Raw genomic sequence first — 22,466 nt, forward strand, 5'->3', positions numbered from 1 at the left:
TCTTCTTTTATTTATTTTATCACATATTAAATGTCATCAATTTTATTCCTCTTCCAAGCCTCATACACACAGAATGGACTGGGCATTTTCTGATGAATAGAAGCATAGTTATTAATTTTTTAAATATGTTTTTCCTTTCTCACTTTCCTGCTGATTCTGAAGGCAGTGAGTCACACTAAGTTGGGCACTAGTGGTGCTCCTATGTTTGAGCCAAGCAACCAGATTAAGCCTGGATGTCTAATTGATCATTTCAATACGATAGTTTGGTAACATCATCCTTCTTTGGTATTCACAAATGGATGCTTCTAGCAGGCATTGTAGTACAGTAATGTGATTACCAGGAGAAGGAAATGTCGCCATTGCTCCTCTGTTGATCCAGTGCTTCACCAACCCCCAGTAAATGATTTTAGTGCCTCAGTCACAGGTCAGGCTGAGATGTGCATTGCCAACACAGACCAAGAATCAAACTTGTGATCTTGCCAGTCTGAGTGGCTCAGTGTTGCATTGTATGACCTTGCCAGCAACACTCTCATCTCTTTGTAAGATGGATTTGAATGCACAGGGTGTTGCATTATCTGAGATGCCATCCTTCAGATGAGATATAAGAACATTTAGCCCCTTAAGCCTGTTCTGCCATTCAGTGAGAACATGGCTGATTTGTGACCTAATTTCATATACCTGCCTTTGCCTCCAATCCTTTAATATCCATGGTTAACAGAAATCCATCGATCCCCGATTTGAAATTGGCAATTGACCCAGCATCAACTGCTATTTGTGGAAGAGTGTTCCATACTTGACCATCCTTAAACCAATGTCCCTGTTCAGCTGGAAATTTAAATTTCCATGGAGCTATTCAAATAGCTAGCAGTGCTGTCAACATTCCAGCCTTAACCAGCACCATCAAAATTAGAATAACTGGTCATTCCTGTTCCGTAATGTTGCTGGGTTAGAATTGTCTGCATTTCAGAAGAAATTCATTGTGCGAAGGGCTTTGAGACGTATTGGTGCTGTGATAAAACCCTATATAATTGCAAGTATTTTTTGGAATGTATTTATCCAATGAGCCATTGGATTATGGGGGGAGGCTGACTATTTTTAACTTTCTGGTGGTACAATGTTGCTTTATTTTCTGTTTCAAAAACAGAGATCAGGACAAAGCCAGTTGAATATAAACATAATGCAGCGCAATATTTAGAGTTTGCCAAATGGCATTTTGTGGTACTAGTTGGATAGGTCTACCGAAGAGCTGGCTCAGGCACGATAGGGTGAATGGTCTCCCTCTGTGCCGTATCACTCTATAATTTCATATTTTTTGTATTGAAGCTCACACCTAACCACAGTTTACCTGTCCATTCAACTCTAGTAAAATTGAGACATCGTGCAAAATAATATGACCAAAAGTCTGGAAGGGAAGAATTTTAGCATTTGCTGTTGATTACAGAATATAAGAGGATATGCTGTTTTCTCCCATGTAACGCAGTGTTTTTCAAGGACCACGAATTTACAGTAAGTCAATTTGTTTTTTTTTACAGAATTGTTTGTGCTATTTAGCTTGAGTAGTGAATGAGTATAAAACATTACAGCGGGCAGGTGGAAGAATGGATAGAGGTTTTGAGAGGTTGTTGTGGGTGAGTAGGTGGTAAAGTGGATGTTTGGATTTAGTGGGGGACAGTTCAAACTGGGAAAGTTCAAAGATGAAAGAGGAGAGAAGTTAAGGGTTAGAGAGAACTTGGAGGGCACTGGCAACACTGTAGTGGAGGTGCAAAGGTTTTGTAGAACATGGGATAGTTTTTGAGTTTGACAGCTCTAAGGGACATGGTTCTGAAGTTTGCAGGAATTCATTGGAGGCCCTGGAATTTTGAGGCACTGGGATGACATCTTGAATTTATTCATAAGGAGAACTGTTGAGAGCTTTAAAGGACTGATCCTGGAGTTCGGTAGAAAACAGAAAATGCTGGAAATACTCAGGTCAGGCAGCATCTGTGGAGAGAAAAATCAGAGCAATCGATGACCTAAAACAATGCTATCTGACCTGCTGAGTATTTCCAGCATTTTCTGTTTATGTTTCAGATTTCCATCATCTTCCGTATTTTGCTGGAATTTAGTATAACTGGGGTAGAAATCATAGGAAGGAATAAACCTGTCAGTTGTGGCTGAGATTCTTCCCTTTATTCTCCACTTTATTGCAGATAACCTAGCAAGTCAAGGGTAGGGTGATGCTAGCTGGTCAAGCAATGTGAAGCATATCAGTGCTCTGTACACACTTTGGGTTTTAGGCCAAAGAAGGAAGAAGAAGAAGGATGGTCGAAATAATCTTTTCTCATTCCATGTTTCTTCTGTTAATTCATGTTCCAGAAACCCTGGTTCAGTTGGAAACTGAACATACCAATTGGTTGAAGGAACTCCAGATATATGAGTATTTGAGTATTTCTCGTGACATTACTATAGTGACTACGTTTCAAAGTAATTCATTGGCTGTGATGTATAGGTTGCTAGAGAAATGCAGGTTTTTTTGTTTCTGTTTTCTTTAAAATGCTATATATATACATGTTGATTTTCCTTTTTGGAAAAGAAATTGGTTAATCATCTCCAAATACAATGATGGTTGGTCGTACTGCGTTCCGAAACTGTGTGATGTTTGGCCGTCCTGCGTTCCCAAACTCCATGATAGTTGGCCGTCCTGGGTTCCAACAATTTGTATTTTTCATCTCCCAACTTTCCACCTGGCAATTTGAGAGCTATAATCTTATAGCTAATTAATTGCCCACTCACCTTGCATTGTTTACTATGCAAATTTTACCTCTACATAGTTTACTGATCCATTTTGTATTAAATAGAATAAATGGAATGCTGATGTTAACCTTCAGGCTCCGATGGAGTTAAGAACATGAATCATTGATCATCCATCCTCATATGTATCATGCACATGTTTTTCCTGACTTCAACTGCAGAGGAAACGTATTAGAAATTCATGTTTGCCTTGGATAAGATTCTAGTTACTTATAGGAACTGGAGTAAGCCATTCCTCAAGCATGCAGTACCATTCAAGTAGATCGTGGCTGATCTGTATCTCAACCAGGGATAGTCATTGACATGTTGCACCATGGACATCTGACAAAATTATTGACTCAGCCACAGACATGGGAACAATTAATCTGTATATAACATGTTTAGCCAATCTAATGCCATCAAAACACCGTCCGCTTTAAAACACATTTCTCCCGATAGATAAAGTAGCTAAGCATATAAACATCAATGGAGAGCAGCACAATTGTATTAGCTAGCCAGCAAGCAAAATAGGACGCAATGGCAATATGAATTACTTTTGTTGACAGAATAGAGCTAGCTACATCATGTCACAGGAAGATCACTGTGGATTCACACTGTCTCAGGAGTGCAAATTCATTCAATAAACCATGAAACTCAAGGAGAGGATTGTTATTCTGGTTATTGAGATGAGGCGTCGAAAAATCAACAATAGGAAGGTGGACCATTTCTTACACTGCTGTTGTCACAAAACAATTTAACCTGCGATGGTCAATGTTTATGCATCTTTTCTACCTGTTTGCTCTATGTGTCTGAAGACAGGGAGCCAATAAAAGGGCAGTGATCTCCAAATCAGGAGACTTTTATAGGATGGAGCAGATAGTACTTCAGAAGATTCATGTAAAACAGGAAAGCACAGTGAGACAGGAAGGGACAGAGAGATTAATGGTATGCTAATGGTAAGACTAGTTTATTCATCTTGATAGGCTGTTAAACTAGGTTCTGGATTCTAAAATACAGAAACAACAGCATCTCTCATAGACAAAATGTCATTTGCTTACCAAAGCTAGTGACAAATTTGGATAAACACAATTACAAATAAAGAGTACCCTTCAATTCGTCCAATAAAGCGATTCTCTTAAATTCAACTATGTCTATATCTCAGTCAATCACTGTCAATTCTGATTCAGATTTGCCACGATAATTATTAACAAAAAGCTTTTCTGCAAAAAGGTGAGCAGTTGTTACTGCATGTATTATTCAGTTACAAAATGTTTAGTCACTATCTGTAAGATTATACTCCAGACTAACCAATTTATGTCCAAGCCAAATCTCTTACCTGTTAGCAAAGGTGCACCTTTAATGTAATATAATTATGATACAGACAACTTTCAAATGACATTGACCACTTAGGTTATCTGCCCTCAAACTGGATCATCAATGCTGCACATTGCAATTACTGATTTCGCATACTTGTAAAGCTTGTCCTTTAATAAAATTTGCAGCAAAACAAAAATCAGGTAATGACTGTGTTTCTAACATGGTCATTGAAATATGATACATTTTTACTATGTCTTCCTCGATAGTTTTTAAAACTGCAAATGCAGCATGGATTTTGTTAAGGAATTGTAGACAGTTCATGATAGATTAAAGTTTATTAAAGCACTCCATTACATTTTATTTACTAACTATTGTATATGGGGTAGCAGCATCCTGTTTTTGCCATCATTCAGTCCCATTACACCGTACTCTTGTATTCATGAGAAACTTATACTGCTGATTTCTGGAGATTCTCTGGATTTTCTTACCTGATTTATCCTCCATACAAGTTCTGGAACAATGTGATTCCAAATGGATAACAGCGGAATTGCGACATTTTTATAGAAGCAAAAGTCCAACAACTTTCAACATGTCAGCGAGCTTGTGTCTCAAGTGAAAGTGATGTGTGCCAGAGTGTAGAAGACATTCGCTAAGTGACGTTTTGCCATTTTAAAATGAGTTTACATAACACAAGCTGCTAGGTTATTTTAAAACACCAACCTTTTCACTTGAATGGCCACATGACAATTTTTGTCTTACATTGCGGACAGGGAGACAATTTCAGAAAGATAATGCCGTTAAGAATTATCTTACTATTAGTCAAACAAAAACAAATGTACATTTTTGTGAAGAGGCTTTAACTGTGAAGACTAAGTTATTGACTTACTTTCTCGACAGTACGTTAAACACTAATTTAGTGAAGGACTTAGAATTTTTTTTGCTTGCACAAGTTATCAATGTCTGCCCGCACATTTGGTGCAGCGATGGTCCTCCCCCTTTGTGTTCTCCCCTCACCCCCGTGTCTGCCACTCCCCATGTTGTTCCCCCCTTACGTGTCATTTCCCCATTCCCCAGTGTTGTTTCCCCCCTCCCCCGTGTCGTTTCCCCCTCCCTGTGTCGTTTCCCCCTCCCTGTGCCGTTCCCCCCTCCCTGTGCCGTTCCCCCCTCCCTGTGCCGTTCCCCCCTCCCTGTGCCGTTCCCCCCTCCCCTGTGTCATTCCCCCCTCCCCTGTGTCATTTCTCCCACTCCCATGTTGTTCACCCCTCTCCCCATGTGGTTTACCCCTCCTCCCGTGTCGTTCCATCACTACATGTCGTTTCTCCCCGTGTCGTTCCAAACCCCCTCGCCCGCTGTCATTCCAACCCCCCCCCCACACCATGGTGTTGTTCCACCACTCTGTGTCATTTCCCCCCCCCCCCCCGCCCCCCGGTGTTCCCCCCTCATTCCCTCCCTCTCTAGCCCCCATCCCCACCCCCCCCATCCTTCCCTCTCTCTCTGTTTCATCCCCCTCACTTGCCCCCCTCTCTGTCTCACCCCCCCTCTATCTCATTCCACCCCGTCCCCCTCTCTCTCTGTCCCCCCCCCCGTCTCATCCTCCGCCCACTGTCTCATCCTCCTCTCTCTGCCCTCCTCTGTCTTCTCCCCCGTCCCCCTCTCTTCATTCCCCCCTCTCTCTGTCCCTCTACCCCCCCCCCCGTCCGTCCCTCTGTCCCTCCCTCTGTCCCTCCCTCTGTCTCCCCCTTCTGTTCCCCCCCTCTGTTCCCCCTATTCTGTCCGCCCCCTCTGTCCCCCAACCCCCACCCCACCGTCCCTTCCTTCTCTGATAGAGATTATGTTGAAACAAAAAAAGAGGGTGTATGATGCATGTCAGGTGAATTTCTCAATTGAGAACCAGGCTAAATCAGGCGTCGGCATCTATCAATGTCTGCAGATCTCACATTGGACTTATCGGCCATCGTAGAACCCATTGAATCCGAGGGACTGCCTAAGAAGAAGGGATGTCCTGCCACCTTCAAAGATCTGTGCACATGAACTTCCAGGTCCCTCATTTCCTGCACACTGTAGAACTGTGCCGTTCACTCGTGTCTTTTAGGAAAAGAACTCTGCCGTCCTAATATGGTCCGGCCTACATGTGACTCCAGACCCACAGCAATGTGGTTGACTCTTAAATGCCCTCTGAAATAGCCTAGCAAGCCACTCAGTTGTACGAAACTGCTACAAAGTCTCAGAAAAGGAAACCGAACGGACCACCCAGCATCAACCTAGGCACTGGAAACGACAATGGCAAACCCAGCCTTACCCTGCAAAGTCTTCCTTACTAATATCTGGGGGCTTGTGCCGAAATTGGGAGAGCTGTCCCACAGACTAGTTAAGCAACAGCATGACATAGTCATACTCACAGAATCATACCTTACAGACAATGTTCCAGACACCACCATCCCTGGATATGTTCTGTTCCACTGGCAGGACAGACCCACCAGAGGTGGTGGCACGGTGGTATACAGTCGGGAGGGAGTTGCCCTGGGTGTCCTCAACATTGACTCCGGACCCTATGAAGTCTCATGGCATCAGGTCAAACATGGGCAAGGAAACCTCCTGCTGATTACCACCTAACGCCCCCCTCAGCTGATGAATCAGTACTGCTCCATGTTGAACACCAAAGGGAAGAAGCACTGAGGGTGGCAATGGTGGAAAATGTTCTCTGGGTGAGGGACTTCGACGTCCATCACCAGGAGTGGCTCGGTAGCACCACTATTGACCGAGCTTGCCGAGTCCTAAAGACATAGCTGCTAGACTGGGTCTGTGGCAGGTGGTGAGGGAACCAACAGGAAGGAAAAACCTACTTGAACACGTCCTCACCAAGCTGCCCATTGCAGATACATCTGTCCATGACAGTATTGGTAGGAGTGAACACCGCTCAGTCCTTGTGGAGATGAAGTCCCATCTTCACATTGAGAGTACCCAGCATCATGTGTGGCATTACCACCTTGCTGAATGGGTTAGATTTTGAACAGATCTAGCAACTCAAAACTGGGCATCCATGAGGTTCTGTGGGCCATCAGCAGCATCAGAATCGTATTCAACCACAATCTGTAACCTCGTGGCCTGGCATATCTCCCACTCTACCATTACCATCAAGCCGGGGGACCATCCTGGTTCAATGACATCAAGGTAGCATTTGACCGAGTGTGGTGTGATGAGAAGCTTTTTATGTTGTCTGACGCAACATAAATGAGATGTGTGGAGTTCAGTTGATTGAAGATCTCAAACAGGTTTATTAAATAGTTAACTGATATATGCAGTGCAGAGCTATCTATTTACAGGACTTGCCTCTTGGTGTTACAGTTACAGAGTGAGACTGGCATGTAGTCACATGACTGCATCCTGATATTCAGCTCTTTCGCATACTAAGATCTTAAAGGGACATCACTCTTAAAGACAACCGTACAACATAGGGCATCAAGGAGCCCGGGCAAAACTGCAGTCAGTGGGAATCGGGAAAAACACTCTGCTGATTGGAGTCATACCCAGCACAAAGGAAGATGGTTGTGTTGTCAGTCCCACGACATCACTGCAGGAGTTCCTCAGGATAGTGTCCTATGCCCAACAATCCACAGCTGCTTCATCAATGACCTTCCGTCGATCATAAGGTCAGAAGCGGGTATGTTCGTTGAAAATTACACAATGTTCAGCACCATTCCTGACTCCTCAGATATGGAAGCAGCCCATATCCATATGCAGCAAGAGCTGGACAGCATCCAGGCTTGGGCTGATAAGTGGCAAGTAACATTCGTGCCACACAAGTGCCAGGCAATGACCGTCTCAAACAATAGAGAATCTAACCATCTCCCCTCGATGTTCAATGGCATCATCATCGCTAAATCCCACACTATCAACATCCTGGGGGTCGCCATTGACCAGAAACTGAACTGTACTAGCCACATAAATGCTGTGGCTACAAGAGCACATCAGAGGCTTCTGCGATTAGTAACTTGCCTCCCGTATCCCAAAAGCCTGTCCACCATCGACAAGGCACAAGTCAGGAGTGTGATGGAATACTCTCCACTTGCTCAGATGGGTGCAACTCCAACAACACTCAGGAAGCTCAACACCATCCAGGACAAAGCAGCCCGCTTGATTGGCACACCATCCAACATCTTCAACATTCACTCCCTTCACCACCGATGCACAGTAACTGCAGTATATACCATCTGCAAGATGCACTGCAGAAATTCACCAGGGCTCCTTGGACAGCACCTTCCAAACCCGCGACCTCTACCACCTAGAAGGACAAGGGCAGCAGATGCATGGGAACACCACCACCTGCAAGTTTCCCTCCAAGCCACACACCATCCTGACTTGGAACTATATCGCCATTCCTTCACTGTTGCTGGGTCAAAATCCTGGAACTCGCTTCCTAATAGCACTGTGGGTCTACCTACACCCCAAGGACTGCAGCAGTTTAAGAAGACAGGTCACCACCACCTTCTCAAGGGCAATTGGGGATGGGCAATAAATGCTGGCCTAGCCAGTGATGCCCACATCCCACGAACGAATAAAAAAACCCTCCCATATATTGCCTATCCTATCTTTCTTGCCAAAGTGCCTCACCTCACACTGGTCTGTATTAAATTCCAATTGCCACTTGTTTGTCCATTCTTCTAGCCTATCCCCTGTTGCAGGTGGTTCATAGTATCCTCATTGTTTTCCACTTCTCCAAGTTTGGTAATGTCAGCAAATTTTGAAATTCTACTCTGTATTCCAAGATCCAAGTCATTTATATATAGCAAAAAAATCAGTGTTCCGAGCACTGACCCTTGGAGAACACCACTATCTACCATCCTCCAGTCTGAAAAACAACTATATACCATGACTCGTCGTTTCTGTCTTTAAGCCGATTTTTTAATCCAGTTAGATACTGACCGTCCTTTTCCATGAGTCTCAATTTTGTTAACTAGCCTTTTATGTGGTACCTTATAAAACACTTTCTTAAAATCCATGTTGACAACATCCACCAGATTCTCGTCATCAACCTTCTCTGTTACTTCATTAAAAAAAATTCAATTAGATTAGTCAAGCATGATCTGCCTTTTACAAGTCTGTGCCTACTCTCCTTAATTAACTCAAACCTCTCCAAGTGCCTGTTGATTTTTTGCCCTGATTATTGTTTCTAAAATGTTACCCACCATTGATGTTAAACTAACTGGCCTGTAGATGCTCAGACTGTCCTTACACCCTTTCTTGAATAAGGGTGTCACATTTGCCACTCTCCAATCCTCTGGCACCTCCCCCATATCTAGGAAGAATGGAAGATTATGGCAAACCCTTCCTTTACCTCTACCCCCACTTCAATTAGCAACCTGGGATGCAAGCCATCCAGACAAGGTGATTTATCTACCTTTAGCATAGCCAGCCTCCCTCTCAATTTTTACCCTACCTATTGCCTCTCCTCTCTCCACTTCTACCAATATTTTGTCAAATTTCTTTTCCTTAGTAAACACTGTTACAAAGTACTCATTTATTGTTCTGGCCAGTAAAGGGAGGCAACCTGACGTCGCAGTAATCAAGTGACGTGCTTCCTTTACAGTGTCTTTCTTATAATCAGAGTGAGCTTTTTGTCTGAATGTTTTCAGTTATCGAGATGTAAAATCACCACAGCCTGCAGTAGAGTTAAATAATCATAATTAAATGATGTATTCTTTTCCAGTATGTTCTTACGAATCAAGTTCTGCTGAACTGATGCTGCTATTTACATTTACAGTGCACAAAGTGTGTCAGTAGAGAAGGAAAATATCTTCCCAGTGTACACTTCACAATGTTACAGTGACATGATTTATTGCCAGGCTTAAGACTGACTGTGGAAAAAAAAAGTCCATACCAAATTATCCTTTCCCTCTCTGCCAAGGTGTCTCACTGGGCAATTCACCTCCATCAGTCCAAAGGATTCAGCATCACCCCTCTCCCACCACCACCATGACCAGATTAAGTTGAAACTGCAAGGTGTCTTTCTTTACCACCTCCGTTATGGGTGAAATAAGAAAAAGATGAGCATTGCATGCAATGATGATTGATCTTCATATTAGATTCCTGTTTGAGGCAACAGATCCTGGAACAGTTGCAATATTGGTGTGTCAGCATCCTCTGGATACATGAAATGCATAATGTATCTCTAATGTTAGCATACTGCAAGAGCTGTAATGTTATTGGATGCTTTTAATATACTGAATTGATGTGTGTTCAAAGTGATAAGCATTATAGCATTGGCTGAATCAGAACTCAGCTTCCTGTGAAAACAGTCCATAGTAAGCATATGAGCAGAGGCCACTGGATTGTGCTGAGGCTGACATCTTTGGTGCTCAGCTAACACCCTACTTCGCATTATCTTTAAGTTATTGAATTAAAGTGATGCATGACGTTTGCTCACCTCTGCATGATTTGTTTAAGATCCTTTTGAACAATGAATCTACACAACACAGCACAATATGTGTGTCTTCTCTTTGCTCGCAGTGTTATATGGTTTCCTTGACAAGCCCCTGCCTCCACCACCTCACCCCCATTCTTCTTTTCTGTTTTTCCTCACATTTTTCTTTCCGATCCTAGGAAGTCAGTGGCTCTAATTCAGGCACAGATCCACAGATAGCAGCAGAATGTTTGGTTAATTAGTTCAAGTGGACAGTTGTCAGGTGTTCGTATTAAGCTCAACTTTGAAGTGGATTTCTATGGTGTGTGATCTTTGGCTATAAATTTCCAGCTTTTTAAGTGAATGTTGTGTTCTTTAAGTCTTCACTTTAGATTACTCTTGAAACTCTGACTGTCTATTATACTTTTTGTCATCAATTGCCTGCAGAATACTGTGCTGAAAAGACCTTCCTCTTGCACTCAGATGCAAATGAGGCAATGGCAAGAAAATGGGAGTAGATAGTGAAGTTGTAACACAAGCACAGTGGGCAAATGGTCTGCTTCTTTGCTGTAATTTTTATGATGCTAGCTCATCTGTGTCTGCGAATCTGAATGATGTTGGTCTTGTTAGTACCTTGTCATTCTGTATTGCCACATTACATTTGTGTTAGATGATATGTTTCTCTGCTGTAGGCTGTGCAGCACATAAACACACCCTACACTTCAGGTTGCATTGCATCCAAACAGGCGAGCCATATGCCACATTGGCCTTTTTGATAATGATTGTTGGGGTTCGGACATATTTCTTTGAACTTTTTTCTCCATTACCCCTGATCAGAGTTCAGTTGGGATGAGGAGGCAGTTGCAGCATTCAGAAGAGAATTGGATAAGCACTTGAAGATAAAAATGTGCAGGGTTACGGGGAAATGCGGGGGGAGTGAATTGCTCTTGCAGCGAGTACGGATTCAATGTGCTGAATGGCCTCTCTCTTATAACCATTCTATAATTCTAATGGAATATAAACGTGAACGGACATCATTTATGGATGCTATCTGTCTATAATATGCATAACTCTTATTTCTGTTAGTCATTATGACAGGCACAGGAAACCTCTGCTAGAAACAGGTGGTATTTTCTTAATGTTACGGTGCAATGGAAATAACATCCTTCAGATTTCCATGCTATTTCTGATGCTTATGTAAAATATACAGTAAGCCATTAATATGCCCATGCAAAACGAGCAACCAGATTGCCAGGCAGCTATTGGATGTGGAAGTGATGATTTAAAGAGGAACACAGAGTACAGTTTTTGAAGTAAAAACAAGAAATGCTGGAAATACTCAGCAGGTCTGGCAGCATCTGTGGAAAGAGAAGCAGAGTTAACGTTTCGGGTCAGTGACCCTTCTTCGGAACAGTTTTTGAAGGATGCTTTGCGAGTAATTTTGTGCATTTGTTTTTTCTTTAAACATTTTTTCTACCACGGCTCTGACATTGCCGTATTCTGTGTTTGTCTTAGAAATTTGGACAACGGGTTTCCCTATGGGAATCCTGCTATATTTGTTGCCTGCAGGAAGAGAAGGAGAAGCAACAGAGGGATGTAAGGTAGGTGAGGTTGCACCCCAGATGGACTGCATTTGTTTGTTGCTATCCTTCCAGCTGCAACTTTAGGCAGAGGAGCACTTAATTAGATAGGTCAGAAGAACTCTGTTAATTGGCTGCAGTTTGCCAAGGAGGTAGTGGCAAAATTGGGCTGCATACTTAATTTGATTTGCAGCCAAACTCCACCACAGAAAAGGCAATGAAGGTTACTGTAGTCCTTACATTTTAGGCCTCATTCTGTCCTGGTGCCACATGGGGTTGGTACCAAACAGGGCAGCCTTCTTTGCATTCACCAAGTACATCATAATGTCCATAATGAAATGAGGGTTTGGTACTGGACATCCATTGTTAACAATAGGGAACACAAGTTGAGGGTAGCTTTGTAAGCTAAAGAAACCCCAGAAATCATGCTGGTGGGTGGGAAATTTACAGTCACTGACTGCAGCATGACTTTCTGTGGTCCAGTAGTCTCCTGAGTGACTCGATTGTCCAGCTGAAGTCATGCTACCTACTCTGCCATGGAAATATAATCTATCATCAGAGGATGACCCAACACTTGGAAAAGTATGAGTTGATCACAGAGAATCAGCATAGAATCATCGAATGATACAGCACAGAAGGAGGACATTTAGTCCATCATGCCTGTGCCAGCTCTTTGGTAGAGCTATGCAATTAGTCCCTCTCCTCTGCTCTTTCCCTGTAGCCCTGTAAGTATTTATCCAGTTTGATTTTGGAAATTCCTATTAAATCAGCTTCTACCACCCTTTCAAGCAATGCATTCCAGATAATAACAACTCGTTGCTTAAAAAATGTCTCCTCATATTGTCTTTAGTTCCTTTGCCAGTCACCTTAAATCTATGTCCCCTGGTTACCAACCCTTCTCCCACTGGAAAAAGTATCTCCTTATTTATTCAATCAAAACTGTTCATGATTTTAAACACCTCCATTAACTCTTGACCTTCTCTGCTCCAAGGAGAGCAACCCCAGCTTCTCCAGTCTCTCCACATAACTGAAGTCTCTCATCCCTGGTACCATTCTAGTGAATCCCTTTTGCGTCCTCCCTAAGGTCTCGGCATACTTCTTTGTGTGTTGCCCAGAGTTAAAGACAATGCTCTAGCTAATGCCTAACCAGTGTTTTATCAAGGTTCTTCACGGCATCCTTGCTTTTGTACTCTATACCTCTATTTAAGAAAGCCAAGAATCCCATATGCTTTTTTTTTAAAACTACCTTCTCAACTTGTCCTACCACTTTTAAAGATTTGTGTACATACACCCCTAGATTTTTCTGTTCCTGTACCCCTTTAAAATTGTACCATTTTGTTTATATTACCTCTCCTCATTCTTCCTTCCAAAATGGATAATTTGACTTGTCTCTTTGTTATTTTTTTTTAGAATTAGAATATTACAGCGCAGTACAGGCCCTTCGGCCCTCGATGTTGCGCCGATCATCTGACCTACACTATTCCATTTATATCCATATGTCTATCCAATGACCACTTAAATGCCCTTAAAGTTGGCGAGTCTACTACTGTTGCAGGCAGGGCGTTCCACGCCCCTACTACTCTCTGCGTAAAGAAACTACCTCTGACATCTGTCCTATATCTTTCACCCCTCAACTTAAAGCTATGTCCCCTCGTGTTTGCCATCCTCATCCGAGGAAAAAGACTCTCACTATCCACCCTATCTAACCCTCTGATTATCTTGTATGTCTCTATTAAGTCACCTCTCCTCCTCCTTCTCTCTAACGAAAACAACCCCAAGTCCCTCAGCCTTTCCTCGTAAGACCTTCCTTCCATACCAGGCAACATCCTAGTAAATCTCCTCTGCACCCTTTCCAAAGCTTCCACATCCTTCCTATAATGCGGTGACCAGAACTGCACGCAATACTCAAGGTGCGGCCTTACCAGAGTTTTGGACAGCTGCATCATGACCTCGTGGCTCCGAAACTCGATCCCCCTACTAATAAAAGCTAACACACCATATGCCTTCTTAACAGCCCTATTAACCTGGGTAGCAACTTTCAGGGATTTATGTACCTGGATACCAAGATCTCTCTGCTCATCTACACTACCAAGAATCTTCCCATTAGCCCAGTACTCTGCATTGCTGTTACTCCTTCCAAAGTGAATCACCTCACACTTCTCCGCATTAAACTCCATTTGCCATCTCTCAGCCCAGCTCTGCAGCCTATCTATGTCCCTCTGTACCCTACAACACCCTTCGACACTATCCACAACTCCACCGACCTTCGTGTCATCCGCAAATTTACTAACCCACCCTTCTACACCCTCATCCAGGTCGTTTATAAAAATGACAAACAGCAGTGGCCCCAAAACAGAACCTTGCGGTACACCACTAGTAACTAAACTCCAGGATGAACATTTGCCATCAACCACCACCCTCTGTCTTCTTTCAGCTAGCCAATTTCTGATCCAAAGCTCTAAATCACCTTCAACCCCATACTTCCGTATTTTCTGCAATAGCCTACCGTGGGGAACCTTATCAAACGCCTTACTGAAATCCATATACACCACATCCACAGCTTTACCCTCATCCACCTGTTTGGTCACCTTCTCGAAAAACTCAGTAAGGTTTGTGAGGCACGACCTACCTTTCACAAAACCGATCTGACTATCGCAAATGAACTTATTCTTTTCAAGATGATTATAAATCCTGTCTCTTATAACCTTTTCCAACATTTTACCCACAACCGAAGTAAGGCTCACAGGTCTATAATTACCAGGGCTGTCTCTACTCCCCTTCTTGAACAAGGGGACAACATTTGCTATCCTCCAGTCCTCCGGCACTACTCCTGTCGACAATGACGACATAAAGATCAACAACAACGGCTCTGCAATCTCCTCCCTGGCTTCCCAGAGAATCCTAGGATAAATCCCACCTGGCCCAGGGGACTTATCTATTTTCACTCTTTCCAAAATTGCTAACACCTCCTCCGTGTGAATCTCAATCCCATCTGGCCTAGTAGGCTGTATCTCAGTAATCTCCTCGGCAACATTTTCTTTTTCTACTGTAAATACTGACGAAAAATATTCATTTAACGCTTCCCCTATCTCCTCTGATTCCGCACACAACTATGTTTGATGTCTGTCTAAAATAGTTGAATTTTCTGATGTGGGCACAAGTGTGATGAATAGTGGAGTATTTATGGCTGTTATGGACTTCCAGAAGACATTTGATAAGGTTCTACACAAGAGGTTATTAGCAAAAATGAAGATGTAACTGTGATGTGGGTTGGTAATTTGTTGGCAAGTAGGAGGGATAAAGGGAATGATTGATTGGATATGACAAGGGATGTACTGGGTCTCAGCTTCTCACCAGATATATATATAAATGATTTGGATGAAAGTGATAGATAGTAGTATATCCAATTCTTCAGAGAACACTAAGTTAGAGGTAAAGTAAGTTGTGTGGGTGGGAACAATAGTTACAAAAGGACATACATTAAGTGTGTTTGAACTCCATCTGCCATTGTTTTGCCAATGGTGGGAAAATGTGAGGTCATTCACTTTGGATCCAGGAAGACCTTTTATAATATTTTCTTAATGGTGACAGACTAGGAGCCATGGAGGAGCAAAGAGATTTGAATGTCCATGCGCAAAGGTCATTAAAACCTTTTTTACAGGAACAAAAAGTAATCGAAAAGCTTAATGGAATGCTGTCCTTTATCTCAAGGTGGCTGGAATACAGAAGTGAGGCCGTTATGCTTCAAGACCTCATTTGGAGTTCTAAGCTCCATTTTGGACACTAAACCTCAAAAGGTATATTAGCCTTGGAGGGGGTACAGCGTAGATTCTCCAGAATTTTTCCAGAGCTTAATTTTGGTCAATTGCATAAACTTGGCTTGTCTTCACTTGAGTTTACAAGGTCAAGTGGTTTGAGGTGTTTGAAATGATGAAGGGAATTGATAGGGTAAATACAGAGAAACTATTTCCTCTGGTGGGATAATCCAGAACAAGGGAGCATAATCTTACAAATAGAGCTCGGAGTGAAATCAGGTGGCACTGTTTGGTAGAAAGGGGAGTGGAAATCTGGAACTTTCTCCCCCAAAAGGCTGTGGATGCTGGGTCAATTGAAATTTGCAATACTGAGTGATAGATTAGCACTCTCCTCTCTGAGTCCTAGGTTTATGGTTCAAACCCCACTGCAGAACTTCAGTACATTATTTAGGCTGACACTTTAATGCAGTGCTGAGAGAGTGGTCATTGTTGGAGGCATGGTAGGGTTCCAACCCTCTCCCTCTTGGCGAGAGTTTCCTGAAACTGGCAGTTTGTCTCTAGAACACTGCAGCTTGCAACTCGGGAAAAAGTTTGTTCGGCGATGACCTACATTTAATTGCATCAAACTTTATTTCGATGGAGAGATTCAAAGTTTGCAGGGTTAACAGATTGTTTGCTGCACCATTTAAATCAGCTGTTTGTGCCCTCACTGCTACACCTGCTTGATTTGGAGGGAGTTGTTGCCTTGATAGGCTGTGCACAAGCCGGGATCAGTTATGGCACATGGTGGAGCTGCTGTGGACCGGAAGAGGATAGGCTGTAAGCAATTTGAACTTGCGTCCAAACACCAGCAATTGTTTGAAATAAGTTACTGCCTCACTATTTAATTAGTTTCACTCAGGTGCACCTTGCCTTTTAAAAAGGTTCCTTCTTGAAGTTTCACTTGCCAGGTTTTCAGTTTGAAATTACATTTTCTGAATGTAATGCTACAGGTAAAAAGAGATGCATAATTTTTTTTCCCCCAATGAAAAGTGGTACATTCGATTTGATTGCATTTACTGTGGGAACTGGAGGCATTGGGGTGGGGGGGTTGCCGCTGGGGATGGGTGTCTGGAGCTCAGTAGTTGGGATTTGGAGATAAGTAGACTGTGAGTTGCAGAATGGATTGTTGCGAGAAAGGGAAACTGTAAAATGGGAACTTGGGAGATATGGAGACTGAGGGGTCAAGGGGAAGAGGATGGGATTGGGAGTGGGTGGGGAGGAAGTGGCAGAGATTGAGTTGGATCAGTATTTTCAGCGAAGCTGAGAGCAGACACAATGTGGTGAGTGGGAGCAGCACCATATGAGGAGCAGCCAGTAAAATATGAGTGAAATCTGAGGAATGACCAGACTTCTGCATTGCCGAGGGGGTATTGGTAAATTAAAGGATTACCACTAGTACAGGTAGAATATTGAGGTATTAGTCTATATGTAACTCGTAGTAATAGTTATATCAGTTATTGTATTTACTGTTGGTTATGAGAGAAATCTGAGTTTTATGAATATTATTATTAGTTATAGGTTCACTTACAGTGAGTTATTGTTAGCTTTTTCTTTATATTCCTTCTTCAGATATTAGCGTCGCTTGCAAGGCCACCATTTACTGCCCATCCCTAATTTCCCTTGAAGTGGTGAGCTACCTTCTTGAACCGCTGCAGTCCATTTCATGTAGGTACATCCACAGTGCTGTTAGGGAGGGAGTTCCAGGATTTTGACCCAGTGACAGTGAAGGATTGGCGATATAGTTCCAAGTCAGGGAGGTGTGTGACTTGGAGGGGAACTTGCAGGTGGCAGTGTTCCCATGCATCTGCTGCCCTTGTCCTTCTAGGTGGTAGAGGTCGCGGGTTTGGAAGGCGCTGTCAAAGGAACCTTGGTGAGTTTCTGCAGTGTATCTTGAAGATGGTACATATTGCTGCATAAGGGGATGATAGCACAGTGGTAATATTACTGGACAAGTAACCCTCTGGCTCAAATTAATCCTCTGGAGACGTGAGTTCAAATCCTACCACAGCAGCTCGGGGAATTTAATTTTAATTAATTAATAAAATCTGAAATAAAAAGCTAGTCTCTGTAATGATGACCATGAAACAACCGAATTGTTCTAAAAAACCCATCTGGTTCACTAATGCCCTTCAGGGGAAGAAATCTGCCATCCTTGCCCGTTCTGGCCTGCACGTGACTCCAGACCCACAGCAGTGTGTTTGACTCTCAACTTCCCTCTGAAGCGGCCCAGCAAGCCACTCAGTTGTGTGAAACCACCACTGGTGGAACCAAAGTTTCTCCCACCTCTGATTCCTCCTTGTGACTTCCTTACCCACCCTTCCTTTCCCTTCTTCACCTGCTTGCGAGTGGTCTCTTAGTTCTCAGAAATTCTTGCTCAAAACCACAAGCAAAGATCTTAAGATCATAAGAACTAGGAGCAGGAGTAGGCCGTCCGGCCCCTCGAGCCTGCTCCGCCATTCAATAAGATCATGGCTGATCTTTTCGTGGACTCAGATCCACTTACCCACGCTCCCACCGTATCCCTTAATTCCTTTATTGTTCAAAAAGATATCTACCTTAGCTTTAAAGACGTTTACTGAAGAAGCATCAACTACTTCACTGGGCAAGGAATTCCATAGGTTAACAACCCTCTGGGTGAAGAAGTTCCTTCTTAATTCAGTCCTAAATCTGCTCCCTCTAATCTTGAGGTTATGCCCTCTTGCCCTAGCTTCACCTGCCAGTGGAAACATCCTCTCTACTTGTATCTTATCTATTCCCTTCATGATTTTATATGTTTCTATAAGATCCCCCCTCGATCTTCTGAACTCCAATGAATATAATCCCAATCTACTCAGTCTCTCCTCATAAGCCAACCCCCTCAACTCCGGAATCAACTTAGTGAACCTCCTCTGCACCCTCTCCAGTGCCAGTATATCCTTTCTCAAGTAAGGAGACCAAAACTGCACACAGTACTCCAGGTGCGGCCTCACCAGTACCTTATACAGCTGCAACATAACCTCTCTGCTTTTAAACTCAATCCCTTTAGCAATGAAGGACAAAATTCCATTTGCCTTCCTAATTACTTGCTGTACCTGCAGACCAACCTTCTGCGATTCATGCACAAGGACACCTAGGTCCCTCTGCATAGCAGCATGCTGCAACTTTTTACCATTCAAGTAATAATCCTTTTTCCTGTTACTCCTACCGAAATGAATGACTTCACATTTATTAACATTGTATTCCATCTGCCAGACCTTTGCCCACTCACTCAATGTATCTATGTTCCTCTGCAAAGTTTCACAGTCATCTGCACACTTTGCTCTGCCACTCATCTTAGTGTCATCTGCAAGATACTCAACTACAGAATGGCTCAGGATCAGATGCACGGGATCAGATGACATGTGATCTGTCATCACATGACTGAAGTGATGTGGTCAGGATGTTATGTGATCAAACCTACAGGAATGCACGCAACTAAAGTCGGCAACCCTATGGTGTTGGCTGAGAATTTGGGTAAAGCCTATTTTCAGGTGAAAGAAAAACATGCCAGAAGCTGGATGCCTAAGCCCCACTTGAAATTGGGACTTGTGACTCATTTTAATAATTGCAGCGAGCTGCTAATGCCTATTGTGCCTCTAAGCAGAGCTTGTTGCTTTGTTTTAAATTCGACCAACTACCTCACAAGCAGTGGCACTTGGGTATGTCCCAGGATAGGGAAAACAAATGTCTGTTTTGGTAATGGCCTCCAAAGGTTATCTGAAAGAATGTGCTTATATTCTTAGGGGTCCTTTCAGAGTTGCATCCATTGTGACCATCTGTGTCAGAGAACATATATCATGTATAGTTTTATATTAATTATGTAGTTGTTTACAATTACAATTTACAATAGTAGGCTATTGGAAACTACTTAAATGGCTCCTGGTAACAGTATGATAAATTTGTGTATCTAGTTTCATTTGTATATAATCAGACATTAATTCTCCATATTGATGCAGAATCTGATGTGCAACTTGTGTTTTTGCGTCCTGTCAAAAAAGGGTATGTCTGGTGGCAGTGTTTACAATTGTTGCATCAGTGTAGTTTATATACTGTATGTTGAAGTAATTTAATGAAGGGTGCGACTGCCTGGGTCATAAATGCACCATCCAGTAATACAGAGCCAGCAGAATGATAGTTATGGTCCCAGTCTGTGCTGAATTAGCTAATCTAAGCCCAAGGTAAAAATAAGAGTAATGCATATTGCTTTAATGCTCCTTGGCAAATGAAGAGGATGTAGAAAACCAACCAGGCTTTCTGCTCAATATCTGATGACCTGCACTAGAGAGTGCTTGTGTGTCAATATTGAGTGAAGGCGATACCATAAAGCCTCCTATTGCAGAATATCTTGCTGGCCCCCTCCATCTCAGCTCACACATGAAGAGCAGCTACATCTTTGAGGTACAGAAAGGTTGTTGGTTCCCATGCAACTGTGCCATAGCATTGAGAGAAGAAGAGGGGTAGGGGTGCTTAACTGAAACTGATGTATTGGAGAAAGGCTTTAATAGTGCTTAGATTCTTAGCAGTACATGCAATGGGAGGCTGGATAGCTTAATAAGATAGCATAGTGTGTTTTGAGGAAGAAATTGAAAAATAACAAAGATAACATTACAGTGATATAATAGAATGGGGTGATATAAGGAATGTCTTTTTATTAAGAAAGCATTTTGTAACGTTACTGAAACAATTCTTGGTTGTGCTGTAACATGCTCTTTGGTTTCTTCGATTCCAGGTGATGCACTGGGACAGATCATGTCTGAAGTACAAGGAACTGTTGAATTTTCAGTCGAGCTGCACAAATTCCACAATGTTGACCTCTTTCAGCGAGGGTGAGGCCCCTTTAAATGCTGCATTTCCTTGTTTATGATTGTTCGGTATTGTTTTCCATCAGACGACCTGGATGCAGAATATACTATTAATATATGATACCAGTACATATTGTGGAGCTCTGGTGCTGGCCATTTCCATAAGCAGTCTGGAATTAAGCATTGTATCCTTACCGCTCATTATCGAATAATATAATGACATAACCCACAGGTGTAATGGTGGCATCCCCTTGTAATCAGAACTGAGTATTGTGTATTTCACACATGTTTTAAAAGGTACTTCTCCAGTTTTTCAGTGGGGAGACTGAAAGCACTTCAGTGAAATAATGCCAGGTACGAATTGTTGATACTGCTTTGGTTTATATAAAATTAGGAATATAAATCTCATCCTAACTAACTTTAGAGCACTCAGAAAATAATAAATATACATCACGCTATCCTTGCAAGCTGGCTTACTTAACTATTTTTGCTCAGGCTTTTGGTTTTGACCAGCTCTGGGCTTTAGATAAATGAGTTTTCCCTTGTTAGCCCAGGTTTCCTTACCAGATCTATCTTGATTGGCTGACTTCCACCCCGATCCTTTTGTCCTTTTTCTCCCTGTTAGGAAGTGGTGAGTCTTGTCTATCAGCTTAGTCTTTCTCACTAAATGACTGTATAAAATCAGCACCATCTTTTGCCCCATCACCGTTTTGAGGTGTGGGTGTCAAAAAACCATTTTCTATTTACAAAATGATTAGGAGCTATTCTGGCTTTATGAGTCAATTGGTGCATTGGCCCCAGCTTTAACTGCCCCTGGCTGGCACAAACTGAGCAGGGAAACAATTAAAATGAGTCCAGTCACTTATCCGTTTAATCGCATCATCTTCCTGCCATGTCCTTCTTTAAATAGGCAGATTGGGTCCAATGAAGGCGTCATTGGGACCTGATCTGTAACTTTAGTCTGAAACCTGTTACGACTGAGGCAGGAGGAGTGCACTGTTAATTTAGTTCCACTTCTCCATGGGTTACAACATATCAATAAATTTTACAACCGACCGAAAAACAGCCAATTACATACTCTTTGTCTCCAAAAGAAAGCACACCAACCAGGTTTCTTTAATCAACAACAAAATGAACTATTTATTATAAAAACAAGTCTTAACCAATAGTGAGATAAATCTATTAATGAGAAGCTCCTTATATCCCGAGCCCTCATGTACACACACAAACATAAAAAAAAAAATGGTTAACCAGGGAAAAAGGATTTTGGTTTCCAGCTGTTACATAGGAAAAGAACAAAGAACAGTCCAGCACAGGAACTGGCCATTTGGCCCTCCAAGCCTGCGCCGATCTAGATGCCTGCCTAAACTAATACCTTCTGCAATTACGGGGACCGTATCCCTCTATTCCCATCCTATTCATGTATTTGTCAAGATGCCTCTTAAATGTCGCTATCGTACCTGCTTCCACCACCTCCCCCAGCAGCAAGTTCCAGGCACTCACCACCCTCTGTGTAAAGAACTTGCCTCGCACATCCCCTCTAAACTTTGCCCCTCTCACCTTAAACCTATGTCCCCGAGTAACTGACTCTTCCACCCTGGGAAAAAGCTTCTGACTATCCACTCTGTCCATGCCGCTTATAACTTTGTAAACCTCTATCATGTCGCCCCTCCACCTCTGTCGTTCCAGTAAAAACAATCCAAGTGTATCCAACCTCTCCTCATAGCTAATGCCCTCCAGACCAGGCAACATCCTGGTAAACCTCTTCTGTACCCTCTCCAAA

At 42.7% G+C, this 22,466-nt stretch overlaps 1 protein-coding gene across 3 annotated transcripts in view; it reads left to right on the forward strand.

Annotated features, from left to right (window-relative positions):
- fam135b (family with sequence similarity 135 member B) overlaps positions 1 to 22,466 on the forward strand; it is a 548,259-nt gene that overhangs the window by 139,191 nt on the left and 386,602 nt on the right. The window contains exons 2-3 of one of the 3 annotated variants that reach the window (XM_068031370.1): positions 12,002 to 12,087; positions 20,611 to 20,707. In XM_068031370.1, coding sequence (XP_067887471.1) covers positions 20,631 to 20,707 — 77 coding nt within the window. In that variant the 5' untranslated portion in view covers positions 12,002 to 12,087; positions 20,611 to 20,630. Of the gene's footprint in view, positions 1 to 12,001; positions 12,088 to 20,610; positions 20,708 to 22,466 lie in introns of those variants that run through there. The other 2 variants (XM_068031369.1, XM_068031371.1) reach the window with 2 other exon arrangements.

Source organism: Heterodontus francisci, chromosome 5 (assembly GCF_036365525.1).
Source record: "Heterodontus francisci isolate sHetFra1 chromosome 5, sHetFra1.hap1, whole genome shotgun sequence".
NCBI classification, from domain to species: Eukaryota; Metazoa; Chordata; class Chondrichthyes; order Heterodontiformes; family Heterodontidae; genus Heterodontus; species Heterodontus francisci.